Source organism: Aotus nancymaae, unplaced genomic scaffold, assembly GCF_030222135.1.
Source record: "Aotus nancymaae isolate 86718 unplaced genomic scaffold, 86718_ANA_hifiasm-v0.15.2.pri h1tg000028l, whole genome shotgun sequence".
NCBI classification, from domain to species: Eukaryota; Metazoa; Chordata; class Mammalia; order Primates; family Aotidae; genus Aotus; species Aotus nancymaae.
In genome coordinates this window covers 35772718-35791785 of record NW_026988441.1, presented here as the reverse complement: position 1 = coordinate 35791785, position 19068 = coordinate 35772718, and the positions used below count along the sequence as shown (strand labels likewise).

The following is a 19068-nucleotide window of genomic DNA, read 5'->3' as shown; positions in this document are numbered from 1 at the left end:
GAGAAGCGAAGGAAGATCTAAAATTGACACCCTATTGTCAAAATTGAAAGAGCTAGAGGAGCAAGACCGAAAAAACTCAAAACCTAGCAGAAGACAAGAAATAACTAAGATCAGAGCAGAACTGAAGGAGACAGAGACACAAAAAAATCCTTCAAAAAAATCAATAAATCCAGGAGTTTTTTTTTTTTTTTAAAGATCAACAAAATAGACCATTAGCCAGATTAATAAAAAAGAAAAGGGAGAAGAATCAAATAGATGAAATAAAAAACAATAAAGGGGATATCACCGCTGACGCCACAGAAATACAAACTACAATCAGAGATTACTACAAACAACTCTATACACATAAACTAGTAAACCTGGAAGAAATGAATAAATTCCTGGACACTTGCACCCTCCCAAGCCTAAACCAGGAAGAAGCTGAAACCTTGAACAGACCAATAACAAGGGCTGAAGTTGAGGCAGCAATTAATAGCCTACCAACCAAAAAAAGTCCAGGTCTAGACAGGTTCACAGCTGAATTCTACCAGACATACAAAGAGGAGCTGGTACCATTCCTTCTGAAACTATTCCAAACAATCCAAAAAGAGGGAATCCTTCCCAAATCATTTTATGAGACCAACATCATCCTGATACTAAAACCTAGCAGAGACTCAACAAAAAAAGAAAACTTCAGGCCAATATCCATGATGAACACAGATGCAAAAATCTTCAATAAAATACTGGCAAACAGATTGCAACAGCACATCAAAAAGCTTATCCATCACGATCAAGTAGGCTTCATTCCGGGGATGCAAGGCTGGTTCAACATACTCAAGTCTATAAAAGTAATCCACTACATGAACAGAACCAAAGACAAAAACCACGATTATCTCAATAAATGCAGAGAAGGCCTTTGACAAAATTCAACAGTCCTTTATGCTAAAAACTCTCAATAAACTAGGTATGGAAAGAATATATCTCAAAATAATAAAAATTATTTACGACAAACCTACAGCCAATATCATACTGAATGGGCAAAAACTGGAAGCATTCCCTTTGAAATCTGGCACTAGATAAGGATGCCCTCTGTCACCACTCCTATTCAATATAGTACTGGAAGTTCTAGCCAGAGAAATAAGGCAAGAAAAAAAAATAAAGGGTATTCAATTAGGAAAAGAGGAAGTCAAACTGTCTCTATTTGCAGACAATATGATTGTATATTTAAAAGACCCTATCATCTCAGCCCAAAATCTCCTTAAACTGATAAGCAACTTCAGCAAAGTCTCAGGATACAAAATCAATGTGCAGAAATCACAAGCATTTCTATACACCAATAACAGACAAACAGAGCAAATCATGAGCATAGTCTCATTCACAATTGCTACAAAGAGAATAAAATACCTAGGAATACAACTAACAAAGGATGTAAAGGACCTCTTTAAGGAGAACTACAAACCACTGCTCAAAGGAAATTAAGAGAGGACACAAACAAATGGAGAAACATTCCATGCTCATGGTTAGGAAGAATCACTATCATGAAAATGGCCATACTGCCCAAAGTAATTTACAGATTCAATGCTATCCCCATCAAGCCACCAATGACCTTCTTCACAGAACTGGAAAAAACCACCTTAAACTTCATATGGAACCAAAAGAGAGCCCACAGAGCCAAGACAATCCTAAGCAAAAAGAACAAAGCCAGAGGCATCACACTACCTGATTTCAAACTATACTAGAAAGCTACAGTAATCAAAATAGCATCGTACTGGTACCAAAACAGAGATATAGACCAATGGAACAGAACAGAGGCCTCGGAGACAATACCACTTATCTACAACCATCTGATCTTTGACAAACCTGACAAAAACAAGCAATAGGAAAGGATTCCCTGTTTAATAAATGGTGTTGGGAAAACTGGCTGGCAGTGTGCAGAAAGCAGAAACTGGACCCCTTCCTGATACCTTACACTAAAATTAACTCCAGATGGATTAAAGACTTAAACATAAGACCTAACACCATATACACCCGAGAAGAAAACCTAGGCAAAACCATTCAGGACACAGGCATAGGCAAGGACTTCATGACTAAAACGCCAAAAGCATTGGCAACAAAATCCAAAACAGACAAATGGGACCTAACTAAATTCCACAGCTTCTACACAGCAAAAGAAATAATCATTAGAGTGAACCAGCAACCAACAGTATGGGAAAAAATTTTTGCAATCTACCCATCTGACAAAGGGCTAATATCCAGAATCTACAAAGAAGTAAAACAGATTTACAAGAAAACAAACAAACCCATCCAAAAGTGGGGAAGGATATGAACAGACACTTTTCAAAAAAAGACATATATGAGGCCAAGAAACATGAAAAAATGCTCATCATCACTGATTATTAGAGAAATACAAATCAAAGCCACATTGAGACACCACCTCACACCAGTTAGAATGGCGATCATTAAAAAATCTGGAGACAACAGATGCTGGAGAGGATGTGAAGAAATAGGAACACTTTTACACTGTTGGTGGGAGTGTAAATTAGTTTAACCATTGTGGAAGACAGTGTGGCGCTTCCTCAAGGACCTAGAAATAGAAATTCCATTTGACCCAGCAATCCCATTAATGGGTATATACCCAAAGGATTATAAATCATTCTATTATAAAGACACATGCACACGTATATTCATTGCGGCACTGTTTACAATAGCAAAGACCTGGAACCAACCCAAACGCCCATCAATGATAGACTGGACAAGGAAAATGTGGCACATATACACCATGGAATACTATGCAGCCATAAAAAATGATGAGTTCGTGTCCTTTGTAGGGACATGGATGAATCTGGAAACCATCATTCTCAGCAAACTGACACAAGAAGAGAAAATCAAACACCACGTGTTCTCACTCATAGGCGGATGTTGAACAATGGGAACACATGGACACAGGGAGGGGAGCATCACACACTGGAGTTTGTTGTGGGGGGCAAGGGAGGGACAGCAGGTGGGGAGGAGGGAGGTCAGGGAGGGATAACATGGGGAGAAATGCCAGATGTAGGTGACGGGGGGATGGAGGCAGCAAACCACATTGCCATGTGTGTACCTATGCAACAATCCTGCATGATCTGCACATGTACCCCAGAACCTAAAGTGCAAATAAAAAAAAAAGGGCTGGGAAAGATGTGGAGAAGCTGGAATTCTCATGCATTGGTGTGAATGTGAAGTGGTGCAGCTGCTGTGGAAAAGTCTGGCAGTTCCTCAAAAACCTAAATACAGAAATGTCATGTGACCTAGCCTTCCACTCCGTATATACCCAAGAAAATGGAAAGTGGGCATTTAAACAAAAACTTGTACATTATTCATGATAGTCAAAAAGTGGAAACAATTCAAATGTTTATCAACAGAAAAACGAATTGGCAAAATGTGGTACGTTCATACAATGGAATATTATTCAGTCATAAGGAACGAAATGCTGGAACAACATAGCTAAGCTTTTCAAACACTGTGCTACATGAAAGAAGTCAGACGCAAACAGTAACGAATTTTATAATTCAATTTATATGATATGTTCTGGATAGGTAAATCGCTCAAGACAAAAACCAGATAACTGGTTACCAGCAGCCGCGAATAGGGAAGTAATGAGGATTGACTGCTTAATGGGGATGGGGTTTCTTCCAGGCGTGATGAAAATAGTGTGATATTAGATAGTGTTGATGGTTGCACAATACCATGAATATATTAAAAACCACTGGACTGGACATCTAAGAATGGTTAAAATGGTGAATTTTATGGTGTATGAATTTTACCACAATAAAAAAATAAGGCAAGTCTGGCCACAAGAGTCATTAAATAAATGCAGAAATATGTCAGGCTTACCCAGGGAGGCCAGGTTCCTGCAGTTCTCCAGCATCACATCCTTGTACAGTGTCCTTTGGGCAGGGTCCAGCAACGCCCACTCCTCCTGGGTGAACTCCACGGCCACATCCTCGAAGGTCACCAACCCCTAAAGCATCGCAAACATCACAGTTTAGCTGAGGACCACCCTCACCAACTGCACAGGAAGAGGGCCCAGGAGAACAGAGCCAGGGCTGGGGAAACCTGAGCATGAGATGTGGGGCAGGGTTCTGAGCTCCTCTCCCTGACTTCCAGGCTCAGCCCTCAATGCTTGACTCCTTAGGCCACTCCTCAGGTTTAATGCACAGTACCCCAGAACAACTGTCTTTTCTCTCTCAGACTGGGGGCTCCTGTGATCTTATTCTCTCAGTCTCCAGGGGAGCACGGGCCCGGGACATGACAGAAATCAGAGGAATACTTGGTAAGTGAACGATTTCCGTATGGCTTTTATAAATTGCTTGGGCTTAGAACACTGTCACACCTTTACTTGTCTTTCCCTTAAAACTCTCAGGAGCATGTGATGTACTTAGGGACCCTGGAGAAAGCTCTGAACCTGCAGTAACCGTCCACACACACTGACATTTTCTGGGCAGCCCTCACCCTCCATCAGATGCCTGGAAATCCTGGGATGCCTCAGGAGCCAGTTTGGCTGTGAGGCTCCAGGCTGCTGGAAGGTATGAAGTCCAACCTTCTGGCTAAAGGAATAACGATTTGGGAAAAGGAGCATTCAACTCACCTGTAGCCAGCTTGTCAGGAGCTCATTAACCAGCCCTCCGCCTTCTGTGTGTCCTTTTTGCTGAGAGGCTGGGAACGGGGAAGACGCAGCTGGAGAAGGAGAAATGAGTCCCAGGGATTTAGGCTTGTCTAACACCCACATATCTGCCTGTGATTGACCATATCCCCCTCCTATACCCACACAGCGCCTACCTACACCCCATGCAAACACCTACCCACAGCTCTCCTAAGACACCCAAATAGCCCTGTCTCACCAACAAAAGGTAACAGGGCTCAAGGTCTGACTGCACTTGGGGAAGAGATTATTCCCACTTCACAGATGAGGAAACAGGTTCCAAGGACATCACTGTGTTTTTATCAGGTTCACAGAAAGAAATAAAGGGAGAATTCAAAAGCTCCAGCACATTCACTACACAGGTAAAATCCACAGACACCCAAACACCTAAGTTCCAAATCCCAAGAGCCGCCTGATCAGACATGGAGGCTCTCTGGGCCCCTGGAGCTCCACTCCTGCCTCACCTGCTCTGCCCAGCCCCCTCCCGTCCCAGGCTGAGAGTCAGAGCCTTTCAATCCTGGACTATGAGAAATGCTAAGACCCCACGACTCACCACCAGTGGCGGGTAGGACAAGGGCCGCCATCCTGTGACTCCGACAGCAAAAGGGCAGCCGGGAGGCAGGACGTGCCTCCCTTCTTCCCGAAGCACCCTCAGGACAGTGCTCTGGAAGAAATGGGACATTCCAAGTCCCCACAGCCTCCTCCCTCTCGGGCTGCTGGGGACAGGCCCTCCTCAGCCCATCCTTCCCATCCTTCTTCAAATGCAAGTTCTGGCTTCCACACCGGGCCTTTATTTTGCAGAGCAGGCAATGAATTCAAGGCCAGCTGATGGAAAACGTGCCTTCCTCTGTCCCCAGCTCAACCACTCTGCTCCACCCCCTTTAAGAACCTTGGCTTCGTGCAGTCTCATGGCACATTCTTCCCATCCAAGTGTGGCCAGAAATGCATTCCCAGCTACTCCCTCCTTCCCTGGGAACTCAGACGCCTGCCTCCATCACTCCTCCCACCTCCAGTCCCAGCTTCTGGATGACATCAAAGACCCTCAGGGTCTCAGGAGTTTCTCAGCTCCAGGGCCCTTTGTCCCTTCTCTCCCCATCAGCCACACGTTTCCACAGGTCCCCTCAGGCTTGGTCATCACCAGGCACTGTCCTACCACCCAGAATGACATTCCAAAACTCCCCTCTCTCTGAACCCAACCTCCCTCCTCAACTTCCACCATGTTCACTCATTTTTTCTCTCACCGCATGTCCTCTGACCACATGCAGGCCTCAGTCACCCCTCCTGCCTCGGTCACCCCCTCCTGCCTGTGCTCTGCCTCAGTCACCTCCTCTCCTGCCTGTTCTCTGCCTCAGTTACCCCCTCCTGCCTCAGTCACCCCTTCCTGCCCATGCTCTGCCTCAGTCACCTCCTCTCCTGCCTGTTCTCTGCCTCAGTTACCCACTCCTGCCTCAGTCACCCCTTCCTGCCCATGCTCTGCCTCAGTCACCTCCTCTCCTGCCTGTTCTCTGCCTCAGTTACCCCCTCCTGGCTCAGTCACCTCCTCTCCTGCCTGTGCTCTGCCTCAGTCACCTCCTCTCCTGCCTGTTCTCTGCCTCAGTTACCCCCTCCTGCCTCAGTCACCCCTTCCTGCCTGTGCTCTGCCTCAGTCACCTCCTCTCCTGCCTGTGCTCTGCCTCAGTTACCCCCTCGTGCCTCAGTCACCCCTTCCTGCCCATGCTCTGCCTCAGTCACCTCCTCTCCTGCCTGTGCTCTGCCTCAGTTACCCCCTCCTGCCTCAGTCACCCCTTCCTGCCCATGCTCTGCCTCAGTCACCTCCTCTCCTGCCTGTGCTCTGCCTCAGTTACCCCCTCCTGCCTGTGCTCTGCCCCAGTCACCTCCTCTCCTGCCTGTGCTCTGCCTCAGTTACCCTCCCCTGCCTTAGTCACCCCCTCCTGCCTGTGCTCTGCCCCAGTCACCTCCTCTCCTGCCTGTGCTCTGCCTCAGTTACCCTCCCCTGCCTTAGTCACCCCCTCTTGCCTGTGCTCTGCCCCAGTCACCTCCTCTCCTGCCTGTGCTCTGCCTCAGTTACCCTCCCCTGCCTTAGTCACTCCCTCCTGCCTGTGCTCTGCCCCAGTCACCTCCTCTCCTGCCTGTGCTCTGCCTCAGTTACCCTCCTCTGCCTTAGTCACCCCCTCTTGCCTGTGCTCTGCCCCAGTCACCTCCTCTCCTGCCTGTGCTCTGCCTCAGTCACCCTCCCCTGCCTTAGTCACTCCCTCCTGCCTGTGCTCTGCCCCAGTCACCTCCTCTCCTGCCTGTGCTCTGCCTCAGTTACCCTCCCCTGCCTTAGTCACCCCTTCCTGCCTGTGCTCTGCCCCAGTCACCTCCTCTCCTGCCTGTGCTCTGCCTCAGTTACCCTCTCCTGCCTTGGTCACCCGCTCCTGCTTGTGCTCTGCCTTGGTCACCCCCCTCCTGCCTGTGCTGTGCCTCGGTCACCCCCTTCCTGCCTGAACTCTGCCTCAGTCAGTCCTTCTCCTGCCTCAGTCACCCCACTCCTGCTTGTGCACTGCCTCGGTCACCCCTTTTCTTCCTGGACTCTGCCTTGGCCACCCACCATGCTGCCTTAGCCACCCGCTCTCTTGATTGCATCCTCACCCAGCTGCCCCTCATTTCAGCTGATTTCCCTCCCAGCACCATCAGGCCAGCTCAGCAGAACTCTAGCCAGGTGTGACTTCCATCATCCACCCGCTCCAGGGGACATTCAGGCAGATGACTCTGTGCAAGGGCTGTGATGCTGCCACTCTGGAAGAACACAGTCACCAACATGAAAAGAACCCTCAGCCCTGCTGGATGATCCTACCTCACACCTCCTCCCCTGTCCCCTCTGTGGTAACTGCTTCCTAATGAGTGATCCCAGCCTTCTGGTGCTCACACCCTGTGTAGGCCCAACACACACATGGAATTAGTGCTGACCTGTGTGACCAGCAGAATACGGCATAGGAGACACCGGGGTTGGTGCAGGGGTGACTTCCAGGGCCAGGTCCTAGAAAGCACTGCAGCTTCTGCCTTGGTCTCCTGGATGCTGCTCTAGGGGATGCCAGCTGTCATGCTGGGAAGATGCTCAAGCAGCCCCGTGGAGAGGCCTAGGTGGAGAGGAACGGAGGCCTCCCACCAACAGCCAGTTCTGACTTGCAGGCCATGGAGGGGCCCCCAGTACCAGTGGGGCCTTCGGATGATGCGGACCCAGCTGAAAGCCTTCTGCAAGTTTCCAGCCAGAGCCTTCCAGCCAAGCCACTCCTGAATTCCTGAAACACAAAAACAGAGAGACAATAAACGGTCATTGTTTTAAGTGACTATGTTTTGAGATCATTTGTTAGGCATCAAGAGATGACAAATCATCTCATTTTCAGCAGACAATCAGGATCCCACTTCTCAGGGTAACGATCACAAGGAGGATCTACTTTCCTGTGTTGCTGCCAGCACCACAACCTGCGCCCTGCTCTCCCCGCTCCTCCCATCGCAGACAAGGAGCCGCCTGCCTTCTCCATGGGGCCTGCTGGGCAGTTCTGGCTGGGGTCCACCCTCCTGCTTTTGAGGAGCTGTCCATGCTCGAAGCTCTCTCCTCTGCTGCTACACTCCTCACGCCCCTCAAGCCTGATCTGGCATCCTCCACACTGCCATGAGCCTATGCTTGGAGCACAGCTTTCTTTCTGGTTACTGCCCAGTCTGTGTCCCCCATCCCAGCCAGAGCTCTTCACTCTGTCTCCTTTCCTCAGTCCTCATGTGGTGCAATCTGGCTTCCCCACTGTCATCCCAAGGACAATACCCTTGGTGGAATTGCCAGTGACCTCACTCACAGGGAGACGCAGATTACAGCAACTCTGGTACTATTTCCTAACTGTCAGGTCAACAGAGACACAGTGGCCCACACCCTTCATTCTCACACACTGCTGGGGGCAACCCCTACGGAAGGAAATTTGCTGATGTCAAGCAAGGCTACAAAAAACATCTGCTCTTTCCTAGAATCCCACTTCTAGAAATCTGTCTCAAAGGTATACAAATACGAAAAGACGTGTAAGATAATTCACTGTGGGACTTCGTATAATCGCAAAGGGCTGAAAACCCCACAAATGACCATCAGTAGGGGACTGGTTGAATAAACTGTGATAGCTTTCAGGCTGGTGCAAAAGTGATTGCGGTTTTTGCCACTGAAAGCTTTTTGAGTAACTGCCAAACTTTTCCACAGCAGTTGCACCTTTTCACATTCCCTCTTGGTCTTGGTCACACCTCTTGCCCTCTTCTTTTTTTTTTGAGGAGTCTCACTCTGTCACCCAGGTTGGAGTAGTGGCGCAACCTGCAACCTCTGCCTCCCAGGTTCAAGCAACTCTGCCTCAGCCTCCCTCGTAGCTGGGATTATAAGCACCTACCACCAAGCCTAGCTAATTTGTGTATTTTCAGTAGAGACAGGGTTTCACCATGTTGGCCAGGCTGGTCTCGAACTCCTGACCTCAGGTGATCCACCCGCCTCGGCCTCCCAAAGTGCTGGGATTACAGGCATGAGCCACTATGCCTGGCCCGAAAACAAATTTTTAATTGTTTCATTTTCATTGGTTTAATTGAAATAGCTCCATGTGGCTAGTGGCTACCATGCTGGACAGGGCTTAGACATGTGGAGGCCTGACTTCCTTGAGGATGCAGAGGTGAGGCCCTGTGAGTGGCAAAGTAAAAAAGGGCACATAGCCCTGGACTAAGGGGGCTGCCTGCAGGTTTGCACAGACAGGAGCTGGGGCACAGTGGGCACTGTGAGCCCTCTGACCAAGGCATGGATGAAAGCGAGCAGCAACACATTCTCTCAGTTCTAACTCCCAGGTCTCTTCTTTCTACATCCTTCCTACTCCAAGACCATCATCCAGGCTTAGGGAAGAAACATCTGATTCCTAAGCTACCTCAGAACACCTTCTCTCTTGCCTCTTAAACATCTTCCTTCTGAATCCTGAGGTCCTTGTTAATCCACATGCTTACACTACATGCAAATCGCATCACCCTCCGGCCCACAGCTCTTCAGTTTTTTCCCACTGGCCTCAGAACAGTCTGAGGTGAGGCCTGGTCTGGTTCTGCCTCCCTCTTGGTCTTAGTCACACCTCTTTCCCTGTTCTTCTCTTTTTTTTTAATGAGAAGGAGTCTCGCTCTGTCGCCCAAGCTGGAGTGCAGTGGTGCAATCTCAGCTCACGGCAACCTCTGCCTCCCAGGTTCAAGAAATTCTCCTGCTTCGGCCTCCTGAGTAGCTGGGACTACAGGTGCATACCACCACACTCAGCTAATTTTTATACTTTTAGTAGAGACGGGGTTTCACTAGGTTGCGCAGACTGCTCTCGAACTTCTGACCTCAAGTGATCCGCCTGCCTCAGCCTCCCAAAGTGCTGGGATTACAGGCGTGAGCCACTGTGCCCGGCTTCTTTCCCTGTTCTTGTCTTGGCTTCAGCCATCCCCGTGTTCCCAGCGTAAGGAGCACGGCAGCCTCTCTCCTGCTGCAGGGGACTTTCCTTACGCAGCTTCCTCAACAGGCAGTGCTGATATATCCCTGTCCCCTCACTCCAGTCGAGCCCTGTGACTAGCTACATCTGACCCCAACTTGGAGATGAAACAGCAATTCTCTTTTTTAGGGGCCTGTGAACCCCCAGCATGAAAATAAAGGAAAATCCTGAAGATCCTTAAAGAGAAATTCCAGGCATCCAGCTAGCCCCAGAAGTAAATAAGAAACTTGTTAAACAAGAAGGTAATAGTAACCTAAAACAACAGCCAAAGAAGTTAAGGCTCCAGAGATGTTTGCTTTCCATATGAAACTGAAGATAACAACCTGTGTCCCTGAGTTGCCTTTCATAGGCTGGGACTCCCACTGAGGACCCCCACTGAATGGATCTGCTGGCTCAGAGACCCCAGATAAGGGGGAAGTGAAGGCTGAACGTCTTTTGTGCTAAGTTTCTTCCTGAGGGGCCTGGAGAAAAGTCACTTCCCCAAGCTAGTTAACATTTTCCTACAGACCCTAAATTTTTAAACAAAGCTTCTTTTCCTTAACCAATTACAAATAAGAAAATCTTTGAATCTCCCTATGACCTATAAGCTCCTGCTTCAAGATATCCTTGTCTTTTTAGGTCTAAACCAGCACGTAACCTCCATGCATTGCTTTATGATATTGCCTGTAGCGTCTGCTTTTCTGTAATTTACCATTGCCTTTAAAAATCCTTGCCTAGCCGGGTGTGGTGGCTCATGCCTGTACTCCCAGCACTCTGGGAGGCTGAAGTGGGTGGATCACCTGAGGTCAGGAGTTCGAGGCCAGCCTGGCAAACACGGTGAAACCCTGTCTCTACTAAAAATATAAAAAATGTGCTGGGTGTGGTGGTATGTGCCTGTAATCCCAGCTACTCAGACAGCTGAGGCAAGAGAATCACTTGAACCCAGGAGGCAGGGGATGCAGCGAGCTGAGATCGCGCCATTGCACTCCAGCCTGGGCAACTGAGTGAGGTTCTGTCTCATTTAAAAAAAAAAAAAAAAAAAAAAAATCCTTGCCTAGAAGCCACTGGGGGGGCCAGGATTTGAGCATTTAATGGTCTGGTCCTCCTTATTTACTGTTCTGCATAAAAGAAGACTTTCTATCTATTGCAGCAACCCTCAATGTAAACATCTGGGTTTACTGCACCACCAGATGAGCAGACCCCAGTGCAGTTCTACAACAGCTTAAGCTCTCAAGCTAAATATCCTTCCCCAGAAAGCTTCTCTGTTCCCTCTGGCCAAGTTCCCATATCACTCCTGTCATTCACTGTTTAAAATTCATCTTCCCTGTTAGAAGGTAAATTTTATGGAGGTAAGACAGGGCCTGTTTCGGGTCCTCCAGGGTCGCTGTGCATCTGACCCAGGGCCTGACTCATGGAGGTGACCTAGTTTGCCAAGGATTGTCCTGGTTTGAACACTGGATGTCCTGTGCCCTAGCAAATCCCTTGGTCCTGAATGAATGAAGATGGTTAGTCACCATAAACTGTGCACTCAAATAATATCTATTGCATGATTGCATGATAAGCAAACACTCCCTCAAGAATGTTGTAGAAATGCTAGAATGGAAGAGGTGCAAACACACACAATTATAAAAACCCCACAACTGAATAGAAGATTACTTAACATCATTCTCTGCAATATGAATCACCATACTGCTATTTCAGAGGAGTTTTAAGAAATGAAGTTAACTCCTGTTAAGAAATGGTATGCTTTGGCTCTGCATCCCCCCACCCAAATCTCATCTTGAATTATAATAATCTCCACATGTCAGAGGAGGGGCCTGGTAGGAGGTAACTGAATCATGGGGACAGACTTCCCCTTGCTGTTCTCCTGATAGTGAGTAAGTTCTCATGAGATCTGATGGTTTAAAAGTCTGGCGTTTACCTCTTCTCTCTCTCTCTCCTGCCGCCACGTAAGACGTGCCTTGCTTTCCCTTTGCTTTAGGCCATGACTATAAGTTTCCTGAGGCCTCCCCCGCCATGCATAACTGTGAGTCGACTAAAATTCTTTCCTTTGTAAGTCACCCAGTCTCAGGAAGTTATTTATAGCAGTGTGAAAATGCTCAGGTAGTTCTTTATAGCAGTGTGAAAGCAGACTAATACAGGAGGCAAGGTGCAGAGGACAATCTTTTTGGAAACCACTGCCCTACCCTTCAATCTATAAGTTGTTGCTTAATATTCTTCCAAATGATTTCAAATCTCATTGCTCAAAACACACCTGGTCGCTCGTCAATTCAACGTTAAATTTGTTACTAATCACATTAATAACAAGGAAGCTCAGATCATCCTTTTTTACAAATGCCCTTATATTTTGAAGCTTGGTGGAGGGCTGATATGCCTTTAGAAGTCAAATTGATGGCCGGGTGTGGTGGCTCATGCCTGTATTCTTAGCAACTTTGACCTGAGGTCAGGAGTTGAGACCAGCCTGGCCAACATGGCAAAAACCTATCTCTACTAAAAATACAAACAAAATTAGCTGGGCATGGTGGCACATGTCTGTGGTCCCAGCTACTCAGGAAACGGAGGCAGGAGAATTGCATGAATCTGGGAGGCAGAGGTTGAAGTGAGCCAAGATCACGCCACTGCACTCCAGTCTGGGCAACGGAGCAAGACTTGGTCTCAAGAAAAAAAAAAAGTCAAATCAAACAGGTCTTAAGAATGTTGCTGAGCTGTCCTGCTAGTTATCAGTGGGAAGACTTGTAATACTACATATATACATAAATATTTTCTATATTTATACTCATATAAAATCCAGAAACTTCTAGTATTATAGCATACCAGAAAATCTGTATTTATCTACAGTTACACATATTTATTTGCAAGTAACTATATTTCCTTATGTACACACATATAACCATAAATACTTCTGTTTCTTTACCTTAAACTTTTCTTTTTATTTTTTTCTTTATTTTTGAGATGGAGTTTTGCTCTTGTTGCCCAGGCTAGAGTGCAGTGGTATGATCTCAGCTCACTGCAACCTCCGCCTCCCAGGTTCAAGCAATTCTCTATCTCAGCCTCCCAAGTAGCTGGGATTACAGTTGTCTGCCACCATGCCCAATTTTTTGCATTTTTAGTAGAGATGGGGTTTCACCATCTTGGCCAGGCTGGTGTTGAACTCCCAACCTCATGATTCACCTGTCTTGGCCTCCCAAAGTGCTGGTATTACAGGTGTGAGCCACCACACCCTGCCTACCTTGAACTTTTAAGAAACCTTCACAGAGAGATCCAAGATGGCTGATGATTAGCAGCTCGGGCACGTACCTCCCAGTGAAAGCGCAAAGAACGAGAGGACGCCACACTTTCAGACGAATATTAGTTGCTCACGGACCACGAGATTCCCAGTGGAGGAGCTCCACGGGTCGCCAGGGCGACTCTTGTGGCCGGCGTGGCGGTTTTGCTGGTGCCTTAGCACGCCAGTTCTTGGTGCAGAGTCCGGAGATTCCCGGGCAGAAAAGCACCATCAATCTTAACACCGCTGTTTTGGCCGGCTCAGTGGATTGCTCAGATTTTGGCACAGGGAATCAACAAGTTGGACGTCAGAGACCCAGTTAGAAAGTCGGTAATTATAAAGACAACAGACGGACAAATATATAATGAAGGGAAGAAACCAGCGTAAAAAGGTAGAGAATACTCAAAATCAGAATGCCTCTCCCTCTACAGGGGATTGCAATTCCTCATCAGTAACGGAACAAGGCTTAATAGATTACACGTGTGTTCCAATAACAGAAGCAGGTTTCAAAACGTGGGTGATAAGAAACTTCTGTGAATTAAAAGAACTTGTTCTAACCCAATGCAAAGAAACTAAGAACCTTGAAAAAAGGTTTGACGAAATGTTAACAAGAATGGACAATTTAGAGAAGAATATAAGTGAATTGATGGAGCTGAAAAACACAACACGAGAACTTCGCGAAGCATGCACAAGTTTAAACAGTCGAATTGATCAAGCAGAAGGAAAGAAGTCGAGGACCAGCTCAGTGAAATGAAACGAGAAGACAAGAATGCAGAAAAAAGGATGAAAAGGAATGAGCAAAGTCTCCAGGAAATATGGGACTATGTGAAAAGACCTAATTTACGTTTGATAGGTGTACCTGAATGTGATGAAGAGAATGAATCCAAGTTGGAAAATGCTCTTCAGGATATCATTCAGGAAAATTTTCCCAACCTGGCAAGGCAGGGTAATATTCAACTCCAGGTAATACAGAGAACACCACAAAGATACTCTTCAAGAAGACCAACCCCAAGGCATATAATCGCCAGATTTATTAGGGTTGAAATGAAGGAGAAAATACTAAGGGCAGCCAGAGAGAAAGGTCAGGTTACCCATAAAGGGAAACCTATCAGACTTACAGCAGATCTCTCAGCAGAAACCCTACAAGCCAGAAAAGAGTGGGGACCAATATTTAACATCCTTAAAGAAAAGAACTTTCAACCCAGAATTTCCTATCCAGCCAAACTAAGCTTTATGAGCGAAGGAAAAATTAAATCTTTTGCGAACAAACAAGTACTTAGAGACTTCACCACCACCAGGCCTGCTTTACAAGAGCTTCTGAAAGAAGCACTATACATATAAAGGAACAACCAATATCAGCCTTTCCAAAAATATATCAAAAAGCAAAGAACTTTAACACAATAAAAAATTTACATCAACTAATGGGCAAAACAGCCAGCTAGCATCAAACGCCGGTATTAAACTTATATATATTTTAATTGGATAAAAAGCCAAAACCCATCGGTATGCTGCATCCAGGCCCATCTTACATGCAACAATACACAAAGACTCAGAGAGAAGGAGGAAGATTTACCAATCAAACAGAGAGTAAAAATAAACTAATAAACAAAAAGCAGGAGATGCAATTCTCGCCTCTGATAAAGTAGACTTTAAAGCAACAAAGATCAAAAGAGGCGAGGAATGACATTACATAATGGCAAAAGAATCAATGCAACAAGAAGAGCTAACGATTCTATAGATCAACGAGATAGAAAATTAACAAGGATATTCAGAACTTGAACTCAGACCTGGAACAAGTAAACTTAATAAACATTTATAGAACTCTCCACTTCAAATACACAAAACATACATTACCACCTCACACCTATTCCAAAGGTGACTATATAATTGGAAGTAAATCACTCCTCAGTAATCCCATAGCATTTCATAGGTTTAAATTAAATATTGGTTGGCTGTTTGTTTGTTATCTTCTACCCTTATTCCTTCCTGACTACATCATTAAGTATAATTATCAGTATAAAAGAGGTTTTCAATACCCATTACTAAATTGCATTCTAGCCTGGGCAAGAAAGCAATACTCCCATTCTCTCTCCCTCTTTCTTTTCCTTCCCCCTCCTCCCCATTCTTTCTCTCTCTTTCTCTTCCTTTTTCCTCCTTCCTATTCTCTCTCTCTCTTTCTCAAAAAAAAAAAAAAAAAAAAAGAAACCTTCACTCTTAGTGACTTTCACGTGGTTACAACTCGAGCACAGGAAAAGCCCATTAGCAGTTCTTCCACACAGCAGAGACTGCTGGAACTTTGCTGTAGGTTCCACATTGTACTCACCTGGTCACACAGAAACCCACGTGTCAGTGACGACAGGTGGACCTTGTGGCTGGTTTCAGCAGGAATCTGAGCTTGAATGATGCTTTTCTCACCTGGAAATAAAAAGGCACAAAGACTTCTTTCGAGGCTTTTTACAGGTTGTACAGTTGTTGGATACACCTGTTGGAAACACCATCCTATTCACTTTTTTTGGGTACTCAATGATTAAATGTGTAATAAGGGCCCAGCCTGGATTTACCTGATTCCTATCCGGCCATGTGTTCCTTAAGAGGGGAGAAAGCAGCTTGATGCTGTGTGCATTTGACTTGCTCAACTTACTAGTCTGGAGAGAGATTGTAAGGTGACTCCAGAGGCTTTAAAAATACCTTGTCACTTAGAGGCCCTATTAAGTGACTAAGCTGAATTTTTAACAATTTATATAGTTTATTCAGAATTGGAGAGATTTTTTTTTTTTTTAAAGGCCCTAGAGCAGCGTTTCCCAACTTGGCACGACTGATAATTCTTTGTTGTGGGGGACTGTCCTGTACAACGTAGGATCTTTAAGAGCAAACAGCGTCCCTCTTCCCCGGCCTCCACCCTCTAGGTGACAGTAGCAGCCTCCCCTGCCCAAAATTTGTGACAATCACAACAGTCTCCAGCCACAGCCAAAAGTCCCCTGGGGCGCAGAATGGCCCCGGATGAGGGCGACCGGGACTCTGAGTAGGCGACCGCGGCCAGGGGCCCCGACCCAGGAGAAAACAGCAGCTTCGGGCTGACCTGAGCACACAGCCGAGGCCTCAGGGACGGAAACGCGGCTCCCGGGAGGGACACAGGGCCCGGGGCTGGCGGTGCCCACGGCCCACGTCGCCCCTGGACTCCGACCCGAGTCCCCGCCCGCCGCTCACCAAGTCCGGCCCCTCCCGCGGGGACAAAAGCGCCGACTCGCGGAGACGGATGGACTCGCTCCCCGCTGCCCCACGCGCGGCTCCTCCCACGGCACCGCCCCGCGCTTCCGCTTCCGGTCTGAGGCGAGCCACGCTGCACGTCCACTTCCGGTTTGCGCGGCGAGTCGGCCGTGTTTAGGGGTTCGGCGCTTAGGTTGCATGCGTGGCGGGAGGGATCGGCGGCCGCGCACCCCCAGCCTCGCCCAGAGGTGTTGTAGTTTGTTTAGTGAGCACAACGTTGGCCCCTGGGCTGGGGCAGTAGCGGGGGCAAGGTCGGCCATGGGGGGTGCGGAGCCAGGCTGTTGGGGCACGCGCGCGCCTTGTGGCGGCGGGGCTGACTTAGGCGGAGACCGGTTCCGGGGCGGGGCTGAAGGCGGGGTCTTGGCTATGGCCGTACCAGGTCTGGAGGGTGACTGGGCAGAGACCAGTTCCAGTGGCGGGGACCAGATCTGGGGGCGGGAACCAGTTCTCAGAATGGATGGTACAGGACTTGGAGAGCGGGGCTGAGTGGGCAGAGGTCTGGTCCAGGGGCGAGGACAAGATCTGGGGCGGGGCTGTGGGCGGCACCAGGCGTGTAGTGGGATTGACGGCGGAGACCTCCAGTTCCGGGGCGGGGATGAGAGCGGGTAACCTAGAGGATGGGCCTGGCTGTGGGCGGAGACCAGTTCCGAGCATCACTGAGGTCGAGGACCAGGCTGTTGGTGCGCCGGCCCTGAAGGGCAGTGCTGATTGGCGGAGACCAATTCTAGGGGCGGGGCTATGGGTGGCACCAAGCTTGAGGGCGGGGCTGATGGTGGGCGTAGACCAGTTCTGAGGGCGGGACTGTGGGTGGAGACCAGTTGTAGGGGCAGGGATCTGGGTATGAATAAAAGGGTGTAAGGTGTGGGTGGGTTGGGATAGGCCCAGGAGCGGGGACTGTGGAAGATTAGATTCAGGGATGGGGCTTTCCTTGGATCTCTAGATGGTTGGTATAGTTACTTCCTTGTGTTCATACAGCCCAATAGAATCAGATTATATATGCACGTTTGTCTACAACTTGCTTTCCCAAGGCAGAACATAGGGATTTACCACTAAGAGTTTTGGGGAGCAGGGAGGACTGGGGCATACATACATATACAGGAAAACTTCAGAGTGGTACAGTTAGTTAAATATTCTCCCACCACTGTCTTTCAGTTCTTTTGCTTAAGAGGTAAACATAATTTTCTACTCTATCTTTTCAGATACAGTGTGGACATGTATGTGTGTGTATGTGTGTATGCTGTAGTCATATTCATGGAATAAATGCTATTACTCCCCCCCCACCCCACAAGTCACTGTTTTATACACCATGGATATGGACTGAACAAAATAAGTAGAGACCAGACTGCCCAACATGTTGAAACCCCGTCTTTACTAAAAATACAAAAATTAGTCAGGGTGATGGTAAGCTCCTGTGGTCCCAGCTACGTGGGAGGCTGAGGCAAGAGAATTGCTTGAATCTAGGAGGTAGAGGTTGCAATGAGCCAAAATGGCGCCAGTGCACTCCAGTCTTGGTGACAGAGCAAGACTTAGTCTCAAACAACAACAACAAACTCTTTGTTCACTTTTAATTGGATATCTTTTTGTTGCTGAGTTGCAAGTCTTCATATATTTTGAATACAAGTCACGTTTCAGATAAGTCATTTGTAAATGTTTCACTCAGTCCATGGTTGTCTTTTTAACCTTCTTGATGGTGTCCTTTGAAGCATCAATGTTTTTAAATGTTGATTAAGTCCATTTTATCTATTTTTTCTTTTGCCACCTGTTTTTGATATCATATATAAGAAACCAGTGCCTGACCCAATATCACAAAGTTTTACTCCTATGTTTTCTTCCAGGAAGTTTATAGTTTTAGCTCTTACCTTTAGGTCTATCATCTATTTTGAGCTCACTTTTGTACATGGTGTGAAGGAGAGGTCCAATTTCATTCTTGTGCATATTGACATCTAGTTGTCCCAGCACAATTTGTTGAACAGACCATTCTTTCCACAGTGAACTTTCCTAGTATATTGAATTTTGAATTTGTTCATTTCATTTTTGCCTAGACTACCTTCAGCCACCTGAGAACTACAATTAAAAATATAGCCAATAATAAATTTGGCAAAGACAAGGAAAAATTGGAATTCTCATCCATTGCTGTCAGGATTGTAAAATGGTGCAGCCACTTTGCAAAATAGTTTGACAGTTCCTCAAAAAGTCATAGAATTGCCACATGACCCAGCAGTTTTACTTCAAGTATATGTCCAAGATAAATGAAAACATTTCCTCCTATGATAGCTTGTACATGAATGTTTATAGCAGCATTATACATAATACCTCAAAATTTCATATGTTCCAAATGTCAATCAACTGATGAATGGATAAAATGTTGTATATGCATACAATGGATT

At 46.9% G+C, this 19068-nt stretch overlaps 1 protein-coding gene across 2 annotated transcripts in view; it reads right to left on the bottom strand.

The window, feature by feature from the left end:
- ZNF558 (zinc finger protein 558) overlaps nucleotides 1–16701 on the bottom strand; it is a 36963-nt gene extending 20262 nt beyond the window's left edge. The window contains exons 1-6 of one of the 2 annotated variants that reach the window (XM_064381936.1): nucleotides 16622–16701; nucleotides 15738–15829; nucleotides 7610–7941; nucleotides 5214–5324; nucleotides 4607–4695; nucleotides 3853–3979 (exon numbers count right to left, since the gene is read on the bottom strand). In XM_064381936.1, coding sequence (XP_064238006.1) covers nucleotides 3853–3979; nucleotides 4607–4695; nucleotides 5214–5324; nucleotides 7610–7634 — 352 coding nt within the window. In that variant the 5' untranslated portion in view covers nucleotides 7635–7941; nucleotides 15738–15829; nucleotides 16622–16701. Of the gene's footprint in view, nucleotides 1–3852; nucleotides 3980–4606; nucleotides 4696–5213; nucleotides 5325–7609; nucleotides 7942–15737; nucleotides 15830–16493; nucleotides 16559–16621 lie in introns of those variants that run through there. The other variant, XM_064381937.1, reaches the window with a different exon arrangement.
- Nucleotides 16702–19068: the final 2367 nt, after the last annotated feature.